The 21,018-nt window shown below is 44.5% G+C and overlaps 1 protein-coding gene across 1 annotated transcript in view; it reads left to right on the top strand.

Moving 5' to 3' along the window:
* The window catches only part of LOC120019851 (disco-interacting protein 2 homolog C), a 133,804-nt gene that overhangs the window by 1,496 nt on the left and 111,290 nt on the right, over nt 1-21,018 (top strand). The window contains exons 3-5 of the mRNA XM_038963265.1: nt 6,241-6,351; nt 8,336-8,464; nt 12,677-12,883. Coding sequence (XP_038819193.1) covers nt 6,241-6,351; nt 8,336-8,464; nt 12,677-12,883 — 447 coding nt within the window. The remainder of the gene's footprint in view (nt 1-6,240; nt 6,352-8,335; nt 8,465-12,676; nt 12,884-21,018) is intronic.

The following is a 21,018-nucleotide window of genomic DNA, read 5'->3' as shown; positions in this document are numbered from 1 at the left end:
GCTGTATGGTGTCTACACACGGCCGGCCCGCTCATTAGACAGGATTATGTGGCCGCCTGCGGCAGCAGATTGACGAGGGCGTCATTTTCGGAGTTAAACTGACCGAGACGCACCTCCAACAACAACACATAAAGCCTCACAGAATTCTGCCCCAAAATAATGACAGTATCTCTCAACCGGTGGCATAAGATAAGGGCTTTTTAGGTGAGCGTTGATGGCACACTGATAAGCAGTGCCCATTTTCTCAAAGGCAGGGGCGCAAAATATTTTGCTTGTCCATTCCCAGGCACCTCTCCAGGGTGCTGTTGGAGCTCCACCAACGTTCTGCCAAAAAGAAATCGAACATAAATAATGTAGCAGATATAGGATATGGCAGTGGCGTGCCGTGGGCCTGGGGCCTGGGCCTTCAGTGAGGTACTACACAGTCCCACCCGAATTAATCCACCTCATTATGATGCCATGGCTCTAGAAACTATACATTTAGACAGAAACGCAGTATAACCAGGCGTTGCGTCACCTTGAAATTGACAAATTGACATTTTTGGGTAAACAGTGTTTACCCAAAAACATGACACAATCAATGAGTCTTTTCAATATTTCCCTTCACCTTTTCATTGTGCAGCTCCGTTGCCCTGCGCACTTGTTCTTTGAGCTGTAGATCCACTCCGGTGTCCCCAAAAGTTTTCAAAAGCACCATTGCTTGTTAGTGCCCAGCCGTACTTTGGTGTCTCGTTGCTGCCTTGGTTAGACAACAAGTTTGCAAAGCCAGTGTGGCTCCAAACACCAAATCGATCACTTGCAAATAATAGGCATTCCCAGCAGTACAGTTTGCAGTGCTTCTCGGAGCCAAGGAGCCTGTGAGCCATTGACAGCGCTCGTAGTTGAAACTTTGAAAGTGGCGAGCGAACGAAGCCCTTTCCCGCCTGTGACAGGCTTTGTGGCGTCGGGCGACCTCTCTTTACAATGTCTAACTTTTCTTGAAAAGTTCGTCTTGAGAATGGCGTTATAATTATATCCTCGACCAAATCGATATCTTCTCCTCCTTCCGCCATTGTGGGTTGAAAAAACAGCTTAGTAGTACGCGAATTAATTCGTTTATCAAATTCAGTTTCCTAGATCTCCATAGGACCTGCCTCTCAATATTGGTAATCCAATCAAAAGACGTGCACGCACTACGCCTGTGATAACGTGCGTCTCGGTGAGAGGTGTAGGAGTCAGGCGCAGGAGAGCAGGGATTACTGAGAAGCGTGTTTAATATAATAATTAATTATACATAGTCCACCAATACAAAATTGGCACAGATCTGTCTATATAAGGTCCCACAGATCACAGTGCCTAAATAGTGAAAACAAAACAGAAACTCGTGCCAAACGCACGGAGGAACAAACTCAGTTCCGAAAATAAACTACACGTGCGTAATAATGAGAACAAGAAACATCAACGATAAACGAGCGCAAAATACCCACAAGCATAATCCCGCACGAAATAAGGCAGGTAACAGGTGCCCTATATACACACAGAAATAAACGCAATTGAAACCAGGTGTGAAAAGGAACACAGACAAAACAACCAGAAAAGGAAAAAGGGATCGGTGGCGGCTAGTAAACCGGCGACGCCGAGCGCCGCCCGAACAGGGAGAGGAGTTACCTTCGGTAGAAGTCGTGACAACGCCTGCTAGCTGGCTCCTGTGTAACACTGGAGCCAGCCAGAAGGCGTACAATAGCCAACTCTAAAGCTGATTGGTTGACACTAAATTTTCATTTCCATTCACTATAAGCTACAAGCGCCCGCACTGTTGATTCTGAAGGCCTGAGGGCAGATTTTAGACCCCTGGCAACACATGATGGCTGAATATGATTGGATAAAAGATCTAACATAAAGACCAGCCCTCCAAATCTCAACCTGGGGCTGGAAGCAGTGCAACCAAGAGGAAAGCTATGAAATGAAGAGTATAACTCTTACTCTGGGGAATAATTTAATACATATTTGTGGGAAAATATATTTAAAAAATATATATATTCTGATGATGTTTAGGCCAGCAGAGAAGGCCTTGCAGGCCCTGACGGCCCACCACTGGGATATGGTAGAAAGAGTATGTGGCCTTTTCTGTAGCCTACAGGCTGGAGATAAAATGTATGACGATGTAATGAGACGGACACTTTTTAAATCATGCCGGTTTCTCCGATCAAATAGCCTAACCTAGACACTTTTTACATCATGCGGGTTTCACCGATCAGCTTGAACACTGAACATACCAAGGTTAACCGCTAATGTAGCTAGCAAGTTAAAGACGCAACCCAACACTTACCTAACGTTACCAGTCAATAAGAACGGTAGTCATTTTGGTGTCACTCTTCCACCTTTCAAAATTAATTCCAATGTTTCTGGATTGGTCATGAGCAGTCTTTTTCTCTTTTGGTGTCGAGTTGATTCAATTCCAAGAACCAAGAATGATACTTGTTTATTTGGTTCTTGCTACAAAGATAGCTTATCTGCAAACAAGTTATCTAGCTTGTTGGCTTTGTCGGCTCTGTGTTTGTTAGCAAGCAATTTACTTTTGCTATCGCTCCGAGGCCATTGCAGCAAGGTCATTCGAGTAGGCCGGATTTAACGCAAAGACACACCTTGCCCAGAAGGCCATCCGAAGGCATCTCAGGCCTCAGCCCCCTTGTTTTCAATCAAAGTGAAAACGCCATACAAGAAGTGGGGTGGCATAGGGTCGCCCACGACATGCGGATTCCTGCTTTATATCCCATTGAATATAATAAGTAAAATGTAATGCAATAAGGTGTCATTTGGGACGCATACTATGTCTTAAATTAGCCGAGAGTGTAAAAAAAATGGCTAGTGTAAAAGATGCCCCCATGTCCACTCATTGTGCCCATAAAAATATATGGATAATGAACATGAGGCCCTCCATTACACATTACCTCCTGTAGCTCGTCACATTATGGCCCTCTGAACACAAGACCTGCTCACTAAAGAGCTATGCCCCATTAAGTTTTCTATGATAGCTAAGTGCTGTAAAATCTCTCATCTAAAACAGAGCCATCACATTCCCTGCAAACCTACCGTAGTGTTACAGGTGTAACAGCAGCAGATAGCACATTCATTTCAGTGCTGTTCATGCCTTCCAAAGGCTGTGGGTCTTAGTATTCAGGCGGATCTGTCCATGGCTTTGTCTAAAATGGCACCATGTTCCTTTTATAGTGCACTTATTCTGAGTGCATTGATTTTAACCAGGGCTCATAGGGCTTTAGTCAAAAGAAGTGCACTATATAGGGAATAGGGTGCCATTTGGGCCGCTGACTATTAATCCATTGGAAGATGAAACGTTACTCAGGATTGTAATAACCACTAGTACACACTCCCACTGCAGAACAGTTAGAAAGGTCAGTGTAATGTGAAGCGAACTAGGATTAGGATTACAAATTCCAGTAACTTTCCCCAAATTCCCACTTGGAAAAATCACGAATTCAGAAGGGAATAAACAGGAAATCCGGAAGACTCCAACCAGGATTTCTGGAAAACCTGGAAATGTTGGCATAGTTACCAGAATTTTGCAACCCTCCCATGAGACCAGGCATTCGCATCACGCTTGTCTGAAGTCGATAAAAGGCTGAGACAGCAGACTGTTACACCAGTAGTGTGAGGGTTGTTTCGTCTCTAGCCCAGTGCACCACAGTGAGTCTGAAAAGTCTGAGCACATACATAAAACCGATACTGTACTGGTCTCAAATGGAAATCCAATATTGATTGGGAAGGGAAGGCCCATTACAAATGGACTTAATGGGGTTGTAAGATGTACATTCATCAGGGATTTCCCAAAAACGAGGTTAAGTTAGTACTACTGTATCAGAGAGCATGTTTCTGTACATGCATGTGTATTGCCATTTAGAACACCACCAGCAACAAACTTTCTCTATGTATTACAGGTAGCTCTAATTCAAACCCTATTATAGGTGACTCCCTTAAGGGGGAACAGTTACATTGCACATTGGCTTTAGAAAATTCTTCAGGCTTGTATTTCTGTGCGTAAAACACCTTTCGGAAATCTTTCCCAATCTACGTATGTTGTTATTTCAGCATCGCAGTAGATAGTCCTCCTAAATAACACTGTCAGTGGAGAAGACGAGTGCAGCACTATTGAGATCAGACTCCTCCATCGAGCGTCTTATTGAATGTAGCATCCCTGTGTAAGGCAGATGGAGAACAGATGAGACTGAGATTGATTTCCTTCAAGGTGTGTGTGTAGGGGGGGGGGGGGGGGGGGGGCTGAGTGTTCTCGATCGACAGGGAGAAAGAGGGAATGGTATCCTGCATCTATCATGTCTCTCAGTGCTAAACCAATGGCTGTTATAGCCCAGCAGAAAGTAATCCACTTTATGGGGCACTTACCTACAGTATAACAAGCTGCTGCATTGCTCAGACTGCTGCTTGGAGCTTTGGTGTTGAGGACTGGGAAGTGAGTGGCTCAGTGTTTCTTTGTTGTGAACCTGAGATTTACCTTCTGGGGTTGTGCTGTAATGTAGCCGTTATAGCTTCAGTCATAGATCACTAGCTTTGTGTTGTCTAGCTAGCAGACTGTCTTCAAGACTGGAACAATTGCAAACAGTTTGTAAATTAAAGTAACTGGTGGGTGTTTGTTTGGTTTCTGTGTGTCCACAGCCTAGGATTTACACTGAAAATCATCTCATCCCAAGAGCTCCATGCTGAGGTTCAGGTTTAGGGGCTGATTTCCACTGTGCTGTAATTGACAATGAGAGGCTGGTTGTGTCCCAAATGGCATCCCATTCCATATATAGTGCACTACTTTTGACCAGGGCCCATAGGGCTCTGCTCAAACGTAGTGCACTATGTAGAGAATAGGATGCCATTTGGGACTTAGAATGAGAGGCTGAGGGACCCAGTCCCCTGATAGATTGAATAGGAAACAGGGTTAATTGCTGGGACCCTCCGTTTAAACTGAGCCTAACAATCCCTTGCCAAACAAAATAGAATAATGTTCAATAATGCCAGTTATTTCACAGTCTATTGTGAAATTAAGTTGAGTTGAGGTGCCCGTCAGAATAAATAATACTCATACTCGGTTTGATGCAGACAGTATAATGAATTCATTTTCCTTGTCCATCTATTCATTTGATCCTTTTACTATATACTACACCACTATATGCTAGTAATACCATCTATGATAGGCTAGTATCTGCCGTGCACAAAAGAAAGAGAAACCTCTGTGCACAGCAGTGTATATAGATCCAGGTGCTGGTTTTGGCAGGAACAAATAGTATCCAAAAACAAGTGTAAAAACTGCACAATAGAGTCTGCATTGTTCTTTCTGTACCACCCATGGGAACTACATCTGTACTGTAGTACCAGGTACAGTGCTGATGGTGGTCAGGCTGTACTGTAGTACCAGGTAGAGTGCTGATGGTGGTCAGGCTGTACTGTAGTACCAGGTAGAGTGCTGATGGTGGTCAGGCTGTACTGTAGTACCAGGTAGAGTGCTGATGGTGGTCAGGCTGTACTGTAGTACCAGGTAGAGTGCTGATGGTGGTCAGGCTGTACTGTAGTACCAGGTGCAGTGCTGATGGTGGTCAGGCTGTACTGTAGTACCAGGTAGAGTGCTGATGGTGGTCAGGCTGTACTGTAGTACCAGGTACAGTGCTGATGGTGGTCAGGCTATACTGTAGTACCAGGTGCAGTGCTGATGGTGGTCAGGCTGTACTGTAGTACCAGGTAGAGTGCTGATGGTGGTCAGGCTGTACTGTAGTACCAGGTAGAGTGCTGATGGTGGTCAGGCTGTACTGTAGTACCAGGTAGAGTGCTGATGGTGGTCAGGCTGTACTGTAGTACCAGGTGCAGTGCTGATGGTGGTCAGGCTGTACTGTAGTACCAGGTAGAGTGCTGATGGTGGTCAGGCTGTACTGTAGTACCAGGTACAGTGCTGATGGTGGTCAGGCTGTACTGTAGTACCAGGTAGAGTGCTGATGGTGGTCAGGCTGTACTGTAGTACCAGGTAGAGTGCTGATGGTGGTCAGGCTGTACTGTAGTACCAGGTAGAGTGCTGATGGTGATCAGGCTGTACTGTAGTACCAGGTACAGTGCTGATGGTGGTCAGGCTGTACTGTAGTACCAGGTACAGTGCTGATGGTGGTCAGGCTGTACTGTAGTACCAGGTAGAGTGCTGATGGTGGTCAGGCTGTACTGTAGTTAACGCTGTCTTCTCCCTCTCCCCCCAAGGGATGGACCCTTCTGTGCCCCACGAGAGGAGAACTCCTGTCACCCCCGGCTCCTCCTCTCGCTACCACCGCCGCCGCTCCTCTGGCTCCCGGGACGAACGCTACAGATCAGGTACGCCAGAAACACATCACAAACAGTAACACAAACCTCAAGCTCATGGTATACAGTTGGAAACTTAATACAAATTAGAAAAACCCAATATTACCAGTGTGCTATAGTTTTTTCACCATGCACCTGGTTGTACATTAAGCTCTGTGAGTTGTCTTCCTGAAGTACAGTTAGCAACTTGGCAGTTACTATAGGACAGTATAGGAGCACTAATGGAGAACTGCATTTTAAACACTAAATTACATTTGGTTTGTGGTAACATAATTCATTTGGATTATCAAAAGCTTTGATTTTTATTAGTCTCACTATTAATGCTAAATGCATAAAAAAAAGCTTTTTTATTTACCACCCCAATGCTGTTTATCACTCCTATTTAGACCAATGAACCACTTGCTTCATTACCCACCCACCCACCCACCTCTGTCTCCCCCCTCACCCCCAGGTTCTTTCTCTTTTTCTATTTCACTCTCGCTCTCTCTTTCTCTCTCTCTATATATATTTATCTACCTCTCTTTTTATATATATTCATATACAGTATATATATCAAAAGGCTAATCATTTCTGTGGTCTGCAGACAGCTTCAACATACCAGCCACAGATTCTGGCACTGTGTTCTAGCTTTGTCTTAGAAACACATTTCTGTGGTCTGCAGACAGCTTCAACATACCAGCCACAGATTCTGGCACTGTGTTCTAGCTTTGTCTTAGAAACACATTTCTGTGGTCTGCAGACAGCTTCAACATACCAGCCACAGATTCTGGCACTGTGTTCTAGCTTTGTCTTAGAAACACATTTCTGTGGTCTGCAGACAGCTTCAACATACCAGCCACAGATTCTGGCACTGTGTTCTAGCTTTGTCTTAGAAACACATTTCTGTGGTCTGCAGACAGCTTCAACATACCAGCCACAGATTCTGGCACTGTGTTCTAGCTTTGTCTTAGAAACACATTTCTGTGGTCTGCAGACAGCTTCAACATACCAGCCACAGATTCTGGCACTGTGTTCTAGCTTTGTCTTAGAAACACATTTCTGTGCCCCAAATGGCACCATACTTCCTGTTGGTTTGCATCATGGTTTTTCTTGTATTTTACCAGTGCTTAGCCTTACACACAGCTATTGGTGCTCTTATGAATAGCCTATTATAGGGCTGGACACAATGATCTCACATTAAACCTCAGTTGTCTGGAGACATTATTCAGACCCAGACATAGAGGGAGCAGCCAATGGGCACGCAAGTTCCTAGGGTACAGCCCTATAAAACAGGATTCATGTTGAATTAAAGAATACATGACAACCACAAAGGCGTTGTGTGCATCCCAAATGGCACCCTATTCCCTTTGTAGTGTACTACTTTTGACCAGAGTACATACGGCTCCGGTCAAAGTGGTGCACTATAAGGGGAATGGGGTGCCATTTGGGATACAGCCAGAGTCTGTTCTCAATGGCCGTTACTAAACAGGGCCACTAAAGCATCGAGACATAAAGGGCATAGGTTACTGGCAATAGTTTTTCCTCACTAAAACCGAACTCTTTCTTTATGATCTTTTATAAGTTACATTATGGCACAATGTTTTATCAGCCTCTTGTTTGGTTAGATTAGTCCACTTAGAGTGAGATGTCGTCTTGCTTTTGTGAGAAGCCAACAGCGGTGAAGTCCCCAGTGTAGAAGAAGACAACTACCACCTTGAGAGTATCGAAAATGAACAACGTTGCTTGTTACTGTACATACACTGTGGAACTTCTGAAGTGGTATTTCGGCTACATTCACAGTGATTATTTCATCCTAATCTTCTAAGCCTATGCTTTCCTAAAATAATATACTTTAGCTACAATATATACTGTAATTGTTGTCCTTGTTCTAATTATATACAGTATATATTGTTTAGTGAAATATACATTCCACAGACTCATTTCATTTGTCCCGCAATAAACCTGATCTTCGTGCCAGGTCTTCCAACATGTCTGTCCTGCGCTGTGTGTTTTGCAGATGTCCACACAGAGGCTGTGCAGGCGGCTCTTGCCAAACAGAAGGAGCGTGGTAAGATGGCAGTACCCATGCCCTCCAAGCGCCGCTCCCTGGTCGTGCAGTCCTCCATGGATGCCTACACTCCCCCAGGTGAGGAACATATAGGACACCAAGGTAATCATAGCAGCCTGGGACTGCTCCACTGCACTGTGTATGTGTGTGGCTTGTGTGTACGCCTGAATATTGATGTAGGGTGACATTGTCCCTGGTCGTGATCTTTAGTCAGTTTTGCATTTTTCCCACTTATGGTTTAGGTTAGGATTGGGGGAGCGGAAACTGATCCTAGATCTGTACCTAGGGGAAACTTCACCCCGGAGGCGTGAATATGCCTCCAGCCTGTCTCTGTCCCTGCTCCTCCCCCTCACTAACTCACTCATTCAGTGTCACCAATGTGTGTGTTTAATCTGATGTCTAGTCAATCAGGAAGAGTAGAAAAGTATACACTGTGTGTACAAAACATTAAGAACAGCTGCTCTTTCCATGAGACTGACAAGGTGAAACCAGCTGAAAGTTATGCTCCCTTATCGATGTCACTTGTTAAATCCACTTCAGTCAGTGTAGATGAAGAGGAGGAGACAGGTTAAATAATGATTTTGAAGCCTTGAGACAGTTAAGACATGGATTGTGTATGTGTGCAACTTAATATTAGGAAGGTGTTGCTCATTTTTGTTATACTCAGTGTATGTGTGTTGGTCAGTTCAACCAGCCTGGGTTGGAAATACATCAATTTATCACAAATACGTTGTTGAAGAGTATCTACGTTATTTCTTGACTGGATGGAATTACAACTAAATGAGTCAATATGAAAGAGTAATTGACGTTAATGTATGATTAAGTTGTTTCCTCTTGATTGTGTGCATCTAGAAATACTTTTTTAGGATACCATCCGTTTAGATACAACAGCAATTTAACGCTTCAGTTCAGTAGTATTTTACCACCAGAGTTGATGGCACTCCAGAGACGTCATAGATAAAACGTCCCCAGTCTGTCAGTGACAGGAGCACATGATTTAAGGGCAGAAAGAAGCTAGTACTGACATGATGTCATAGATGACCATGGGAGTGGTTCACTCGACTTGAAGCTGTTGCTCATGCTGGCTAAAAACAGTTGATTAATGAGCCGCCATTTTGACCTTCTTCCATGGGATAATTAGGATTGCCATCAATTTCAGTCACCTCTTTCAGACACTTGGCGAAAATAAGAGCTGAGCTACAGACTTCAATTGCATCTCAAATTATACCCTATTCCCTATATAGTGCACTACTTTTGACCAGGGCTCCGGAGGGCGCATAGTGCACTAAATAGAGAATAGGGGACTCTTTTGCTCCATCACTCTTATGCTCAGCTTATAGAAGGAGTATATGGTTAATAATACTAGCAAGTTAGATGCTAGAGCTCATTTCTCCCTTTGCCGTATCCCACTAACCAACATCTGGCTGTGTGCTAAATCACTGACAACAGCAATAAGGTGTTGACATCATCGCCTGTCTTGTACTGTATAGCTATAGTAATGTAACACGGCATACCACCACCCAGCCAGGGGTTTAGGGAGTGGACAGTGTTTTTGAGAGAGGGCTGTGTTATGGAGTGGCGTGGACAGAGGTGTGTGTGTGTGTGTGTGTGACAGCGATATGAGACCATCTTATTTGCATTAGTGCTGAAGGCTGGGAGTGAGGCTTCTACAGGGATTCATTTACTGAACACACACACGATTGACATCCATTTAGGAATCGCCACAAGCACATTTTCACATGATTCCAAGTGAGCAGGGCAGGCACAGTTCTTATAAGGAAGCCCAATTGTTCTATGCAGAGCGAACAGCCCCTTGAGGGAGAATGAACAGTGACAGAGCGCTGGCGTTGTTTGTGCCTGACTGCCTGCAAGGCTGGGTGCATGTGGGGAAAAATCCCCACACACACACCCATCATACCAAGCAAGGCAAGCAGCAGTATTCCGTTGGAGCACACTATTCCTCCACAACCTGCCAACTCCGATATGGACTCCACTCCTTATTTGTTTTCTTGTCTGTCTTTGTAAGTAATTAGTATGGCGCTTTTTTTTGTACATGCCTGTGTCCCAAAATAGCTCCCTATTCCCTATATAGTGCACTAGTTTTGACCAGCTTGTCAAAAGCCACTGCCTCTATTCCCATCTAAGTGTGTGTGTGTGTGTGTGTGTGTGTGTGTGTGTGTGTGTGTGTGTGTGTGTGTGTGTGTGTGTGTGTGTGTGTGTGTGTGTGTGTGTGTGTGTGTGTGTGTGTGTGTGTGTGTGTGTGTGTGCGCACAGTATCACAACACCACAACACCTTATCAGCCTCAGCAGAAGAAGCATAATCAAAGTAATTAACATTGAAGGCGCACGGGACCGGCGAATCAAATGCTGACGTCCAGTACTGTATTAAGACCATACTGTATACATGGGTAGTTTTTTTCAAAACAGGATGCTATATAGGATATACACACACACTCTTATCTGTCCCAGTGTCAACAACATAGGAGAGCCCAGGTGTGAGCTCTGCTGACTGACAGCTGTCACCAATGGGACTGACACTGCATACTGACCAACACCTCTGGCCTATCAGGCAGCACTCTACATAGCGCTGGCCAATCAGACAGCGTTCTATGTGGCAAAATGCAAATGGCCAATGGCGGGGCAGAGCTGCCAGTGTTGTTGCCCTAGTCTACCCCCTTTTGGCTTAATTTCACTGGTTGCAGCAGACATCCCTGTGGGCAGATGGAGAGGGAGGGCAGATGAAACCCCAGTGGCCTGCAGGGTGTTGGAGCCATAGAGATCCTATAATTTGTATGTAATTCTATAGTTTGAGCTAGCATACAGTATGCTGCATGCTGGAGGAGACCTCCCTCAGCCCAGCAAAGGTTACCGTCTGTCTCACTGCTGTCACTAGGAAAGACAGTGGGCATATTAGAGCAATCTATAATAGCATTTTTCTTGAACATTTACTGTGTAGGTTTAGTCTGGCCAAGAAAATACAAACTTATATTTTATGTCCACTCATAAAACCCATTAAGTAAATTTACACCTTTTACAAAGTTAGTCCATGCAGATTTTCTTTTTTAGAAAAGGTCAATAATGTTTCAGGTTTGAGGCCACTGTATCTCTCACACACACACACACACACACACACACACACACACACACACACACACACACACACACACACACACACACACACACACACCACACACCACACACCACACACACACACACACACACACACACACCTCTGTTGTTTATCTCTCTCAGTAGCTCGTTCAGAAATGAGTCGTCATGAGTCGTCATCCCTCAGACAGACATCCTCCCCTCCCTTGGCCCGGCCCACAGGCAGACAGCCCTGTCTTGACACAGTATGCAAAACATATGCAAAATAAAGCACACAAAGAATCACACTCACTCATCCCCAGACTGAGCCACTACGACAGAGTAGAGCTAAAAACATCCCTGGGTGAGGAGTTGTGATATTAACAGAACAGAGTGGATGAGCTAACAGTGTTTGTGCTGAGACTATGTCTGTGTGTTGCAGTGGATTTGGGTGCATGGCAGTGAATCAGCCTAATGGTGAGAGGTTCTAGGGCTGTGGGTTCTGTAAGGTTCTGTAGGGGGCAGTAGGGTTCTGTAGGGGGCAGTGGAGTTCTGTAGGGGGCAGTAGGGTTCTGTAGGGGGCTGTAGGTTTCTGTAGGGCAGTAGGGGGCTGTAGGGTTCTGTAGGGCAGTAGGGTTCTGTAGGGCAGTAGGGGGCTGTAGGGCAGTAGAGGACAGTAGGTTTCTGTAGGGCAGTAGGGGGCTGTAGGGTTATGTAGGGCTGTAGGGCAGTAGGGGGCTGTAGGGGCTGTAGTGTTCCTACAGTCTGACTCTGATACTGTGGAAGGAAGCCATTCTCCCCCTCAGTCAGGATCAGATGTCTGTCAACTCTCTGATTGGCATGCCTTCTGTGGACACACCTGTATCCACTGTATAGGTGGGGAGGAGGGGAATAGGAAAGAGGATACCTAGACAGTTAAACAACTGAATGCATTCAACCCAAATGTGTATTCCGTATTTAACCCAACCCCTCTGAATCAGGTGTGGAGGGGGTATGTTAGGGGGGAGGGGACATCCCCTCAGTGCCATGACAGAGTTTAGTCTCTATTTGTTGTGCAAATGTCCGACAGTGACATGCAGGTGTGTGTGTGTGTGTGCGTGCGCGTGCGCGTGCGTATGTATGTATGTATGTATGTTCGTGTGTGTTTTTCCCTGCTGTCGTAAACCCTCTCTTCCTCTCTGCTCCACTCCCCCCTCTCTCCAGACACGTCGTCAGGCTCAGAGGAAGAGGGCTCCATGCAGGGTGAGGGCACGCCCACCTCCAGCCAGGGCAGCATCAACATGGAGAACTGGATCAGCAGGGCCATCCACGGCTCCACAACCTCCTCCACCACCTCCTCCTCCTCCACGCAGAGCGGAGGGAGCGGGGCGGCCAGCCGGCTAGCAGACGTCATGGGCCAGACACACCTCGGTAAGTCAGGTAAACAAACCCACCCTTCAACTATAAACTTACTTACCTACTTGTATCTACCTCTGTGTGTTAGGGTATGTTTGTCTTACTTACAGTGCCTGCAGAAAGTATTTATACCCTTTGACTTATTCCTAATTTTTAAAACCTGAATTCAAAATGGATCAAATGTATTTATTTTCTTACCCATCTACACACAATAATCCATAATGACAAAGTGAAAACATGTTTTTAGAAATGTTTGCAAATTTATTGAAAATGAAATACAGAAATATCTAATTTACATAAGTATTCACAACAATACATGTTGGAATCACATTTGGCAGCAATTACTGCTGTGAGTCTTTCTGGGTAAGTCTAAGCTTTTCACACTTGGATTGTACAATATTTGCACATTATTCTTTAAACATTCCAGGTTTTCTTCTCAGATTTTGCCTTTGCCTCTGCCTAGCTCTATTCCGTTTATTTTTACCCTAAAAAAATCCATAGTCCTTGCCGATGACAAGCATACCCATAAAATGATGCAGCCACCACCATGCTTGTAAATTTGAAGAGTGGTACTCAGTGATGTGTTGGATTTTCCCCGAACAATAGGTCTTTATATTCTGGACATAAAGTTAATTTCTTCACCACATTTTTTGCAGTTTTACTTTAGTGCCTTATTGTGAACAGGATCTATGTTTTGGAAAATTTGTATTCTGTAAAGGCTTCCTTCTTTTCACTGTCATTTAGGTTAGTATTGTAGAGTAACTACAATGTAGTTGAGCCATCCTCAGTTTTCTCCTGTCACAGCCATTCAACTCTGTAACTGTTTTAAAGTCACCATTGGCCTCATGGTGAAATCCCTGAGCGGTTTCCTTCCTCTCCGGCAACTGAGTTAGGAAGGACACCTGTATCTTTGTAGTGACTGGGTGTATTGATACACCATCCAAAGTGTAATTAATAACTTCACCATGCTCAAAGGGATATTCAAATGTCAGCTATCTACCAATAGGTGCTCTTCTTTGCGAGGCATTGGAAAACCTCCCTGGTCTTTGTGGTTGAATCTGTGTTTGAAATTCACTGCTCGACTGAGGGACCTTACAAATAATTGTATGTGTGGTGTACAAAGACGAGGTAGTCATTTAAAAATCATGTTAAACACTATTATTGCACACAGTGTGTCCATGCAACTTATGTGACTTGTTAAGCCATTTTTTTGCCATAACAAAGGGGTTGAATACTTATTGACTCAAGACATTTCAGCTTTTCATCTTTAAGTAATTTTAAGTAAACATAATTCCATTTTCACATTATGGGGTATTGTGTGTGTAGGCCAGTGACACAAAATCTCAATTTAATAAATAAAAATGCAGGCTGTAACATGACAAAATGTGGAAAAAGTATCCCTGTTGTTGGCTCTATCAACACCTCCACGGTATGTATGTGTGCACGTGTGTGTGCGTGTACACTCGTGTGTGTATATTTATGTGTGTGTGCTGCTGACATCACCCCTCACCTATCCTGTACCTCCCTTTAATGTTCCAACCCCTAAGGCATGCACACAACACTAGCCTGCAATGCTTCCTGTGTGGAAATATTTGCTTTCTTTTTACTTGCATGAAGCCCATCCTCCTCACGAAGAGAAGCTCTCACTTTTGTTTATCTTCTTATACCCTAGACTTAGTTAACCCCTTAGTTGTAGTCACTGCATAATACATGTCAATTGAAGGACAAAATAACAAAACAATCATACTTAGAAGAGCTATGACCACAAACTGCTGTTCTCCAATGTTGTCTGTGTAAACTGTTCTAGTGGCTAGTTTGTTTTCATGCTGCTGACACAAGTTTGATGGCTACCAGAGACAAAGCACAGAACAGACACCACACGGAGGCTTCCGTCAGGTAGACACAGCTAGCAGACAGCCTGAAGTAATGCACAGTGTTGGGAGTAGGGTGCCGTGACAGTTGGGTTGCAGACACCGCTAGTAGCCAACTGCTGATTGGCTTCTTCTACTCAGTGAAGAGACATTTTAAACACTGAGATGTGATGTTTATCTGGTGTTTGGGGACACTTTGAAGCAGCACTGGAAGAACTGGGGACTCGTGCTGTGGTAGATGTAGACTTTCACTGAACTAGGAAATGTGATATCATGTATCAGTTATTAGGTATAGTTGACATGTAATGGAACACCACTTACAGTCCTGATGTGTACTATGACAGCCTGTCAGTAAGACAGTTAAGAGTTAGTCAATCAATCACTAGATTATTTTGGCAATCTATCAATCAAAACACTTGTCAACATCCAGTCGTTCTGATAGTTAGATTTAATTCCATCAAACTGTATAGTTGTGTATTAGTAACTTTATGAGTAACTCTCTAAATCCTTGGTTTTCAGAGGTGTTTCCATGACAATCAAATAGCGTTTTGTTGTCACAACATAGCATGATGTTTGTGTGTCTCTCTCCGCTAGGTGTGTATTTCAGAGGAGGATATCCTTTCCTGTGTGTGTGAAGGTTACAGATCTGTTTTCCCTCTTGGCTCCCATTAGAGGCCAAAACAAACCAGCTCCCGTGTGTGTGTGTGTTGGCTTTTTAAAAGGCTAAAGAAAAAGCATTTTCCTTCTTCCCTTCATCCCCTCTCCCTCCCTCCCTTCCCATCAGTGTGGTTCTGCCTGCCCGTGTAGATAAGTTGCTTTTCTCCATACCCCTCGCCCCACCCTCATCTATGGATGTGTCTTAAATTGCACCCTATTTCATTTTTAGTTCACTACTTTTGACCAGAGCCGGTCAAAACTAGTGCACTATAAAGTCAATAGGGTGCCATTTGAAACACATATTATATTTCCCCTCCATATGGCTGATGCCTCCTGTAGAGAGACCCTGCAGAGTGTCTTCCCTCCATCTGGCTACAGTAGTGACTTGGTTTGGCCTTGTGTGGTTGCCGTAGTCTGGATTTAAGGTTCAGGTTTTCCCCTCCTCACACGCAGGGCCCATTGCTCACCTCTCTCTGAAGAGGAAAACTAGGAAGGCCCCAGGTCTCCTGGGCACACCAGCCCCAGTCACAGTAGAGAATGGGAACTCAGGTCCTGGTCCTGTGGTGAGGCGGTCCTGTGAGTTTGGATCAGAGCTCATCTGGCAGCAGCCCCCCCTGGAGAAGCAGGGTCAGTATCCCACTATCCCAGACCGTGCAAGGGGGCAGTCAACCCCTCCCTGCCCTGCTCTAGCCACTGCCCCGCACCCATTTGCTTTCTGATGATCAAGTGTGGCGTTCAATGTCAAAGTGGTGTCTTGCTCTAGCTACAGTTGTGTGAAAAGTTGGGAGAAGAGAAGTGATGCTAACCCATGGATAGCTTTGGCTAATGAGTACTGTGATCGTATGAATCTGAGTGTGTGGAGTACCCTTTGTGAATGAGAGCCACGGTGTTGATGGAAAATCAACATCAATATTGCAGGAAACAGGTAAGGTCTAGAAAGCAGTTTTGGTTGCTTTCATGGCTGTGAAATATTTATTGATCTAATGGTGAGAAATACATGTATTTATTTGCTGGGCAAGATAAGAGACTACATGTTCAAGAATGCTTTTTGTCTTTGACACAAAGCAGATGGATGGTTGCTCCAGTTATGTGGAGGTGGTGCTTGTTGACATGTATGTTCTGTTTGATTTTAGACACTCCCTGCTCTCCCAATCCCTGAGTTTTTTATTGGGTAGTCGGGAGGGTACACTTTGAATCTGAGCTTTAGGCAGGTGCCACATTGTTTTAAGTAGTCTGTTTAAAATGCCCTTTGAGTTGTATTTTTCAGTGCCAAAACTTTGCTCGATGCTTAAAGAACCCACTGAACCAGCATTGAAGAATGCCTTGATTGAACCCATCAATTATTCCAACAGTCACTATTTGGCGGTGAGAGTGAATTAGTGAAATGAGTTATCCCTCCGTATGTAACAACTAGAGAAAAGAAAAGGATTCTACAATCCCCCAGGTAGAAGTAGATGAATGTTTTGAAAACAAACAGACTATAATCAACCATTGATCAACGTCTGAGAACACCACAGCAACCATTAACATCATTCTGGAAGGGGTTCCCACTCCTAATGGAATGACGTTTTGCAGTCTATGGTTGCGTTCTATATTGCAGACGATGCACCTTTCCATGCATTGTGAAATATGGCATGCGTCTGCAATGTAGTCAGCCTGGAATGCAGCCTATGTGACGACCCATAGATTCCATTGCAGTTCAGCGTTTCTCTCTCTGCCTGCCGTAGTGTACTGTAGTCTAGCTGTCACTGGATTCCCTATAGCTCATTATTGTCTCTGTAGGTGTTAAGCTATAAAAGGAGAGGGGGGCAAGTCAATTTTAGGAAGGTGTTTTGTACACTGTTTATAATCCCAAATAACACCCTATTCCCTATATAGTCCGCTATATAGCGCTGGTCAAAAGTAGTGGAATAGGGTTCCATTTGGGAAACAGCCTTAGTCTCTCACTGCCTGCTTAGTACTGCTGGCCAGTGTCTGTCTGTTCACTCTGGCTCAGGTAAACAGATGTTATGTACAAAGAGCACCCCTTCCTATATCATTAGCATGCTTGAGCTGCTGGTAGGAAATGCAATATCAATATGTCTGGAGAAAGCATTCTGGCCGTGTCTAGGCTTGACAGTTGATCTAGCTTTTAGCATTGAGTTCTGATCATGCAGCTTTAGCTCTGATCATTGAGTTCTGATCATGCAGCTTTAGCTCTGATCATTGAGTTCTGATCATGCAGCTTTAGCTCTGATCATTGAGTTCTGATCATGCAGCTTTAGCTCTGATCATTGAGTTCTGATCATGGAATTCCAAAAGTGTCATGCATCTACACCTACATTTAAATGTGTCTACTGTGTCCGGATTCCCTATTCCCGCGCTATATTCAAATGCCAGTATGCAAACAGTGAAATAGGCTAAATAAGATAACACAACAACAATGGCAGTTGCTAACTACTGTAGCTAACTAGCCAGCTAACCTCTGAAGCTACCAAGCAACGCTAAAGGGATTGCAAACGGGTTAGCATAACTCTAGCCAAACAAAAACATGTTTTTCTTAATATTAGCTAGCATTTATGAGGCCAGCAAACATGTTCCTCACACGCTAGGAACGTATTTCCTCCAACGTTATAATGAAAAGATGCCTCTCGTCTCAAAACACAAGTTTTCTGGTGACTTGTGAGAGGAGTGCTGATGACGTCACCACTGTGTGCGCTTTTAGAAATCCGCACGCAATGCATCCCTGACAACCTCCTGAAGTGGTCAGCCAGATCTGAACACAATCAAACAACAAGGCGACTTTTCAATGCTAACTTCATATTCTGATAGCAGAAGTCGCATGTAAGTGTCAATAACCTCTGTTATTGCAGCTGGTAGCTAGCTAGCCTAGCGTTGTCTCAGTCTCACTCAGTCATGGAGAAGCATTTCTCTTTTTCTCGCTGTCTCTACCCCCTCTCTCTCTCGTTCTGTCTTTCCTCTCTCCCCCTCTCGGCTCTCTGAAGGCATTGGGAACATGACTTTCTGGCACATTAGCACCATGTGTTTTAGTTTTTTTCCCTCTCCAATTTCGTGATATCCAATTGGTAGTTAGTCTTGTCCCATCGCTGCAACTCCCGTGCGGACTCGGGAGAGGCGAAGGTTGAGAGCCATGCATCCTCCGAAACACGACCCTGCCAAGCCGCACTGCTTCTTGACACACTGTTTGCTTATCCCGGAAGCCAGCCGCACCAATGTGTTGGAGGAATCACCGTACAAGTGGCGGCCATAGTCAGCGTGCATGCGCCCGGCCCGCCACAGGAGTCGCTACAATGCGATGGGACAAGGACATCCTGGCTGGCCAAACCCTCCCCTAACCCAGATGACGCTGGGCCAATTGGGTGCCGTATCATGTGTCTCCCAGTCACGGCCGTCACTACAGCCCGGGATCGAAACAGTGTCTGTAGTGACGCCCAGATCTGTAGTGAGGCAGTGCTTTGGACCGCTGCGCCACTCGGAAGGCAATTTTGCCAGTGTTGAAGCAGTCAGAGAGTGGGAGGTTGAGAAAGGGAGGGAGTGAGAGAAAGGGAGGGAGATGGGGAGGGAGGATGGGAAAGAGGGGGGAGAGGGTAAAGACAGGTAAAGAGAGAAAGGAAGAGGCTAAGTGGGGGCGGCAGTAATGTTGTCCTTGGTCTAACATTGTCAATGCGAGCCTTGTTTAACCTAGTGGGCTCTAGAGCGCTTTCCCTCTCTCATTTATCTCTTTATCTAACCTCACACGGACACTGGTGGTAAGAATATATACTTGCGTCCCAAATGGCATCCTATTCCCTATATAGTGTACTAGTTTTGAACAGAGCCCTATGGGAATTGATGGAAGGTGATGACACATTCTTTGTCCATAAATAAATAAAGTTAAATCAGCTTTGGGAAGCTCTTATCATAAAGGCCTATGTGCTCAATAGTGCACTAAATAGGGAATTCAGTGCTGTTTGGGACACACCCATAGACATCTTCATCTAACATGATGAATTATCACTGAAAGGAAGATTACTCATAGCAGACAGTATGATGGTCTATGAATGATATTGCTCTCACATACTTGTGGTTACTGGCCCTTATAGATGAGTGCTATGGCTAGCTAGTACCGGTGTTTGATCCACTTTAGCTTATGTATGGTCCTTGACTGGGGCTCTAGTGTTTTACAGTGGAAAGCTGAGCGATTGAGCCGGAGCACTAGGAATGTAAAGGAAAGACAGTGAAGGAAGTTCCTTGTGGTTTCTCTTCACAAATTGTGTCTGGAATGATTTCACACGCTCATCCACTTCAATCAGAATCTAAATCTAGCAGGGGAAAAGTAACGGCTGATGCTTTTCGACATTGTCCAGGCGGTATGATGGGAAGAAAATGGGAATTCACGGCATGATTAGACTTTCAAAAACGTCTGGCACTTCAAAGAATCTGAAAAGTGATACATGTCGAGTGGGAGATGGAGAGTAAAAATGATTTATTTTTTACAGTGAATTTAAGGATAGATGTCACATGTGGGATGTCTCAGAGAGAGGGAGAGGCGGAAGTGTTGCATCAATGATGTAATGTTGAAGCATTTATGTTATGACCAGGGGATTGAAGAAGGAGCAGTAATGATTACAAACATAGTTTCATGAAGTGCATCAAATTTCCTGCAGCTCCAGTACTGGGACAATCTTGGATTGGTACATATATTTTTGGACAAGAATATCACTTGTAAATGCTTTAATGATCATGAGCTTAGTTCAATTTGTTTACCCCATTAGAACCCAAACTATAAGCTTGTTTTACTCCGTCTCTCAGCTGTTTACCAAAAACCTAGCGGGTGGCCGCTTTGTTTTGTTGTTTTAATCCCATATTTCCCCTTTTATCACAATCTGACTGAGAGGCCGGTGGCCTGGGGACATGCAAGTGTCAGCTTGGACAACTTAATTCACAGCATTAGTATTTGACACGGTTGTCATAGATATTTGTATATGTTACAGTGTGCTCCCACACATTCAACCTCACACACGTAGCAGAGACGTATGTGAAGCTAAAGGCCTAGTTCACAAGTGTAACATTGCCAAAATATTTGGAAAGGGTATAGGGATACCTAGTCAGTTGCACAACTGAATGCATTTAACCGAAATGTGTCTTGCGCATTTAACCCAACCTCTGAATCAGAGAGGTACGGAGGGCTGCCTTAATTTACGTCCACATCATCGGCGCCCGGGGAGCAGTTGTTGTTGGGGGTTAACTGCCTTGCTCAACGGCCTTTTGGTTAATGGCCCAAGCGATCATCTATCATCTTAGATAAAGTTAAGATGACATTTTCATAAAGATGAAGATAGTTTTTGGGTGGTTGCAGAGTTACATCCCTTGTGGAGTGGATGGACTTTGGCTGTTTTCATACACCTCACATCAGAGTTCACAGGAAAACTAGCAAGAGGCTCCTTGAATGAAAACGAGGTGACATGAAACACTGTTCTCTATGATTTTAAAACAGATCAATTGATAAGGGCTGAGGTCTATGGAACTGTGGAAGTACCAAGGGAAACCCAGCACAGCAGCATATCAATCACTCTCCTTCCTCAGATCGACTTTTACTGGAGTTAACCATTGTCTATGTCTGTCTATTCTGCACCCGGTGAC

The sequence above is a fragment of the Salvelinus namaycush genome, chromosome 25 (assembly GCF_016432855.1).
Source record: "Salvelinus namaycush isolate Seneca chromosome 25, SaNama_1.0, whole genome shotgun sequence".
NCBI classification, from domain to species: domain Eukaryota; kingdom Metazoa; phylum Chordata; class Actinopteri; order Salmoniformes; family Salmonidae; genus Salvelinus; species Salvelinus namaycush.
The sequence above is the reverse complement of the archived record's forward strand: the minus strand, read 5'-3'. Positions and strand labels throughout refer to the sequence as shown.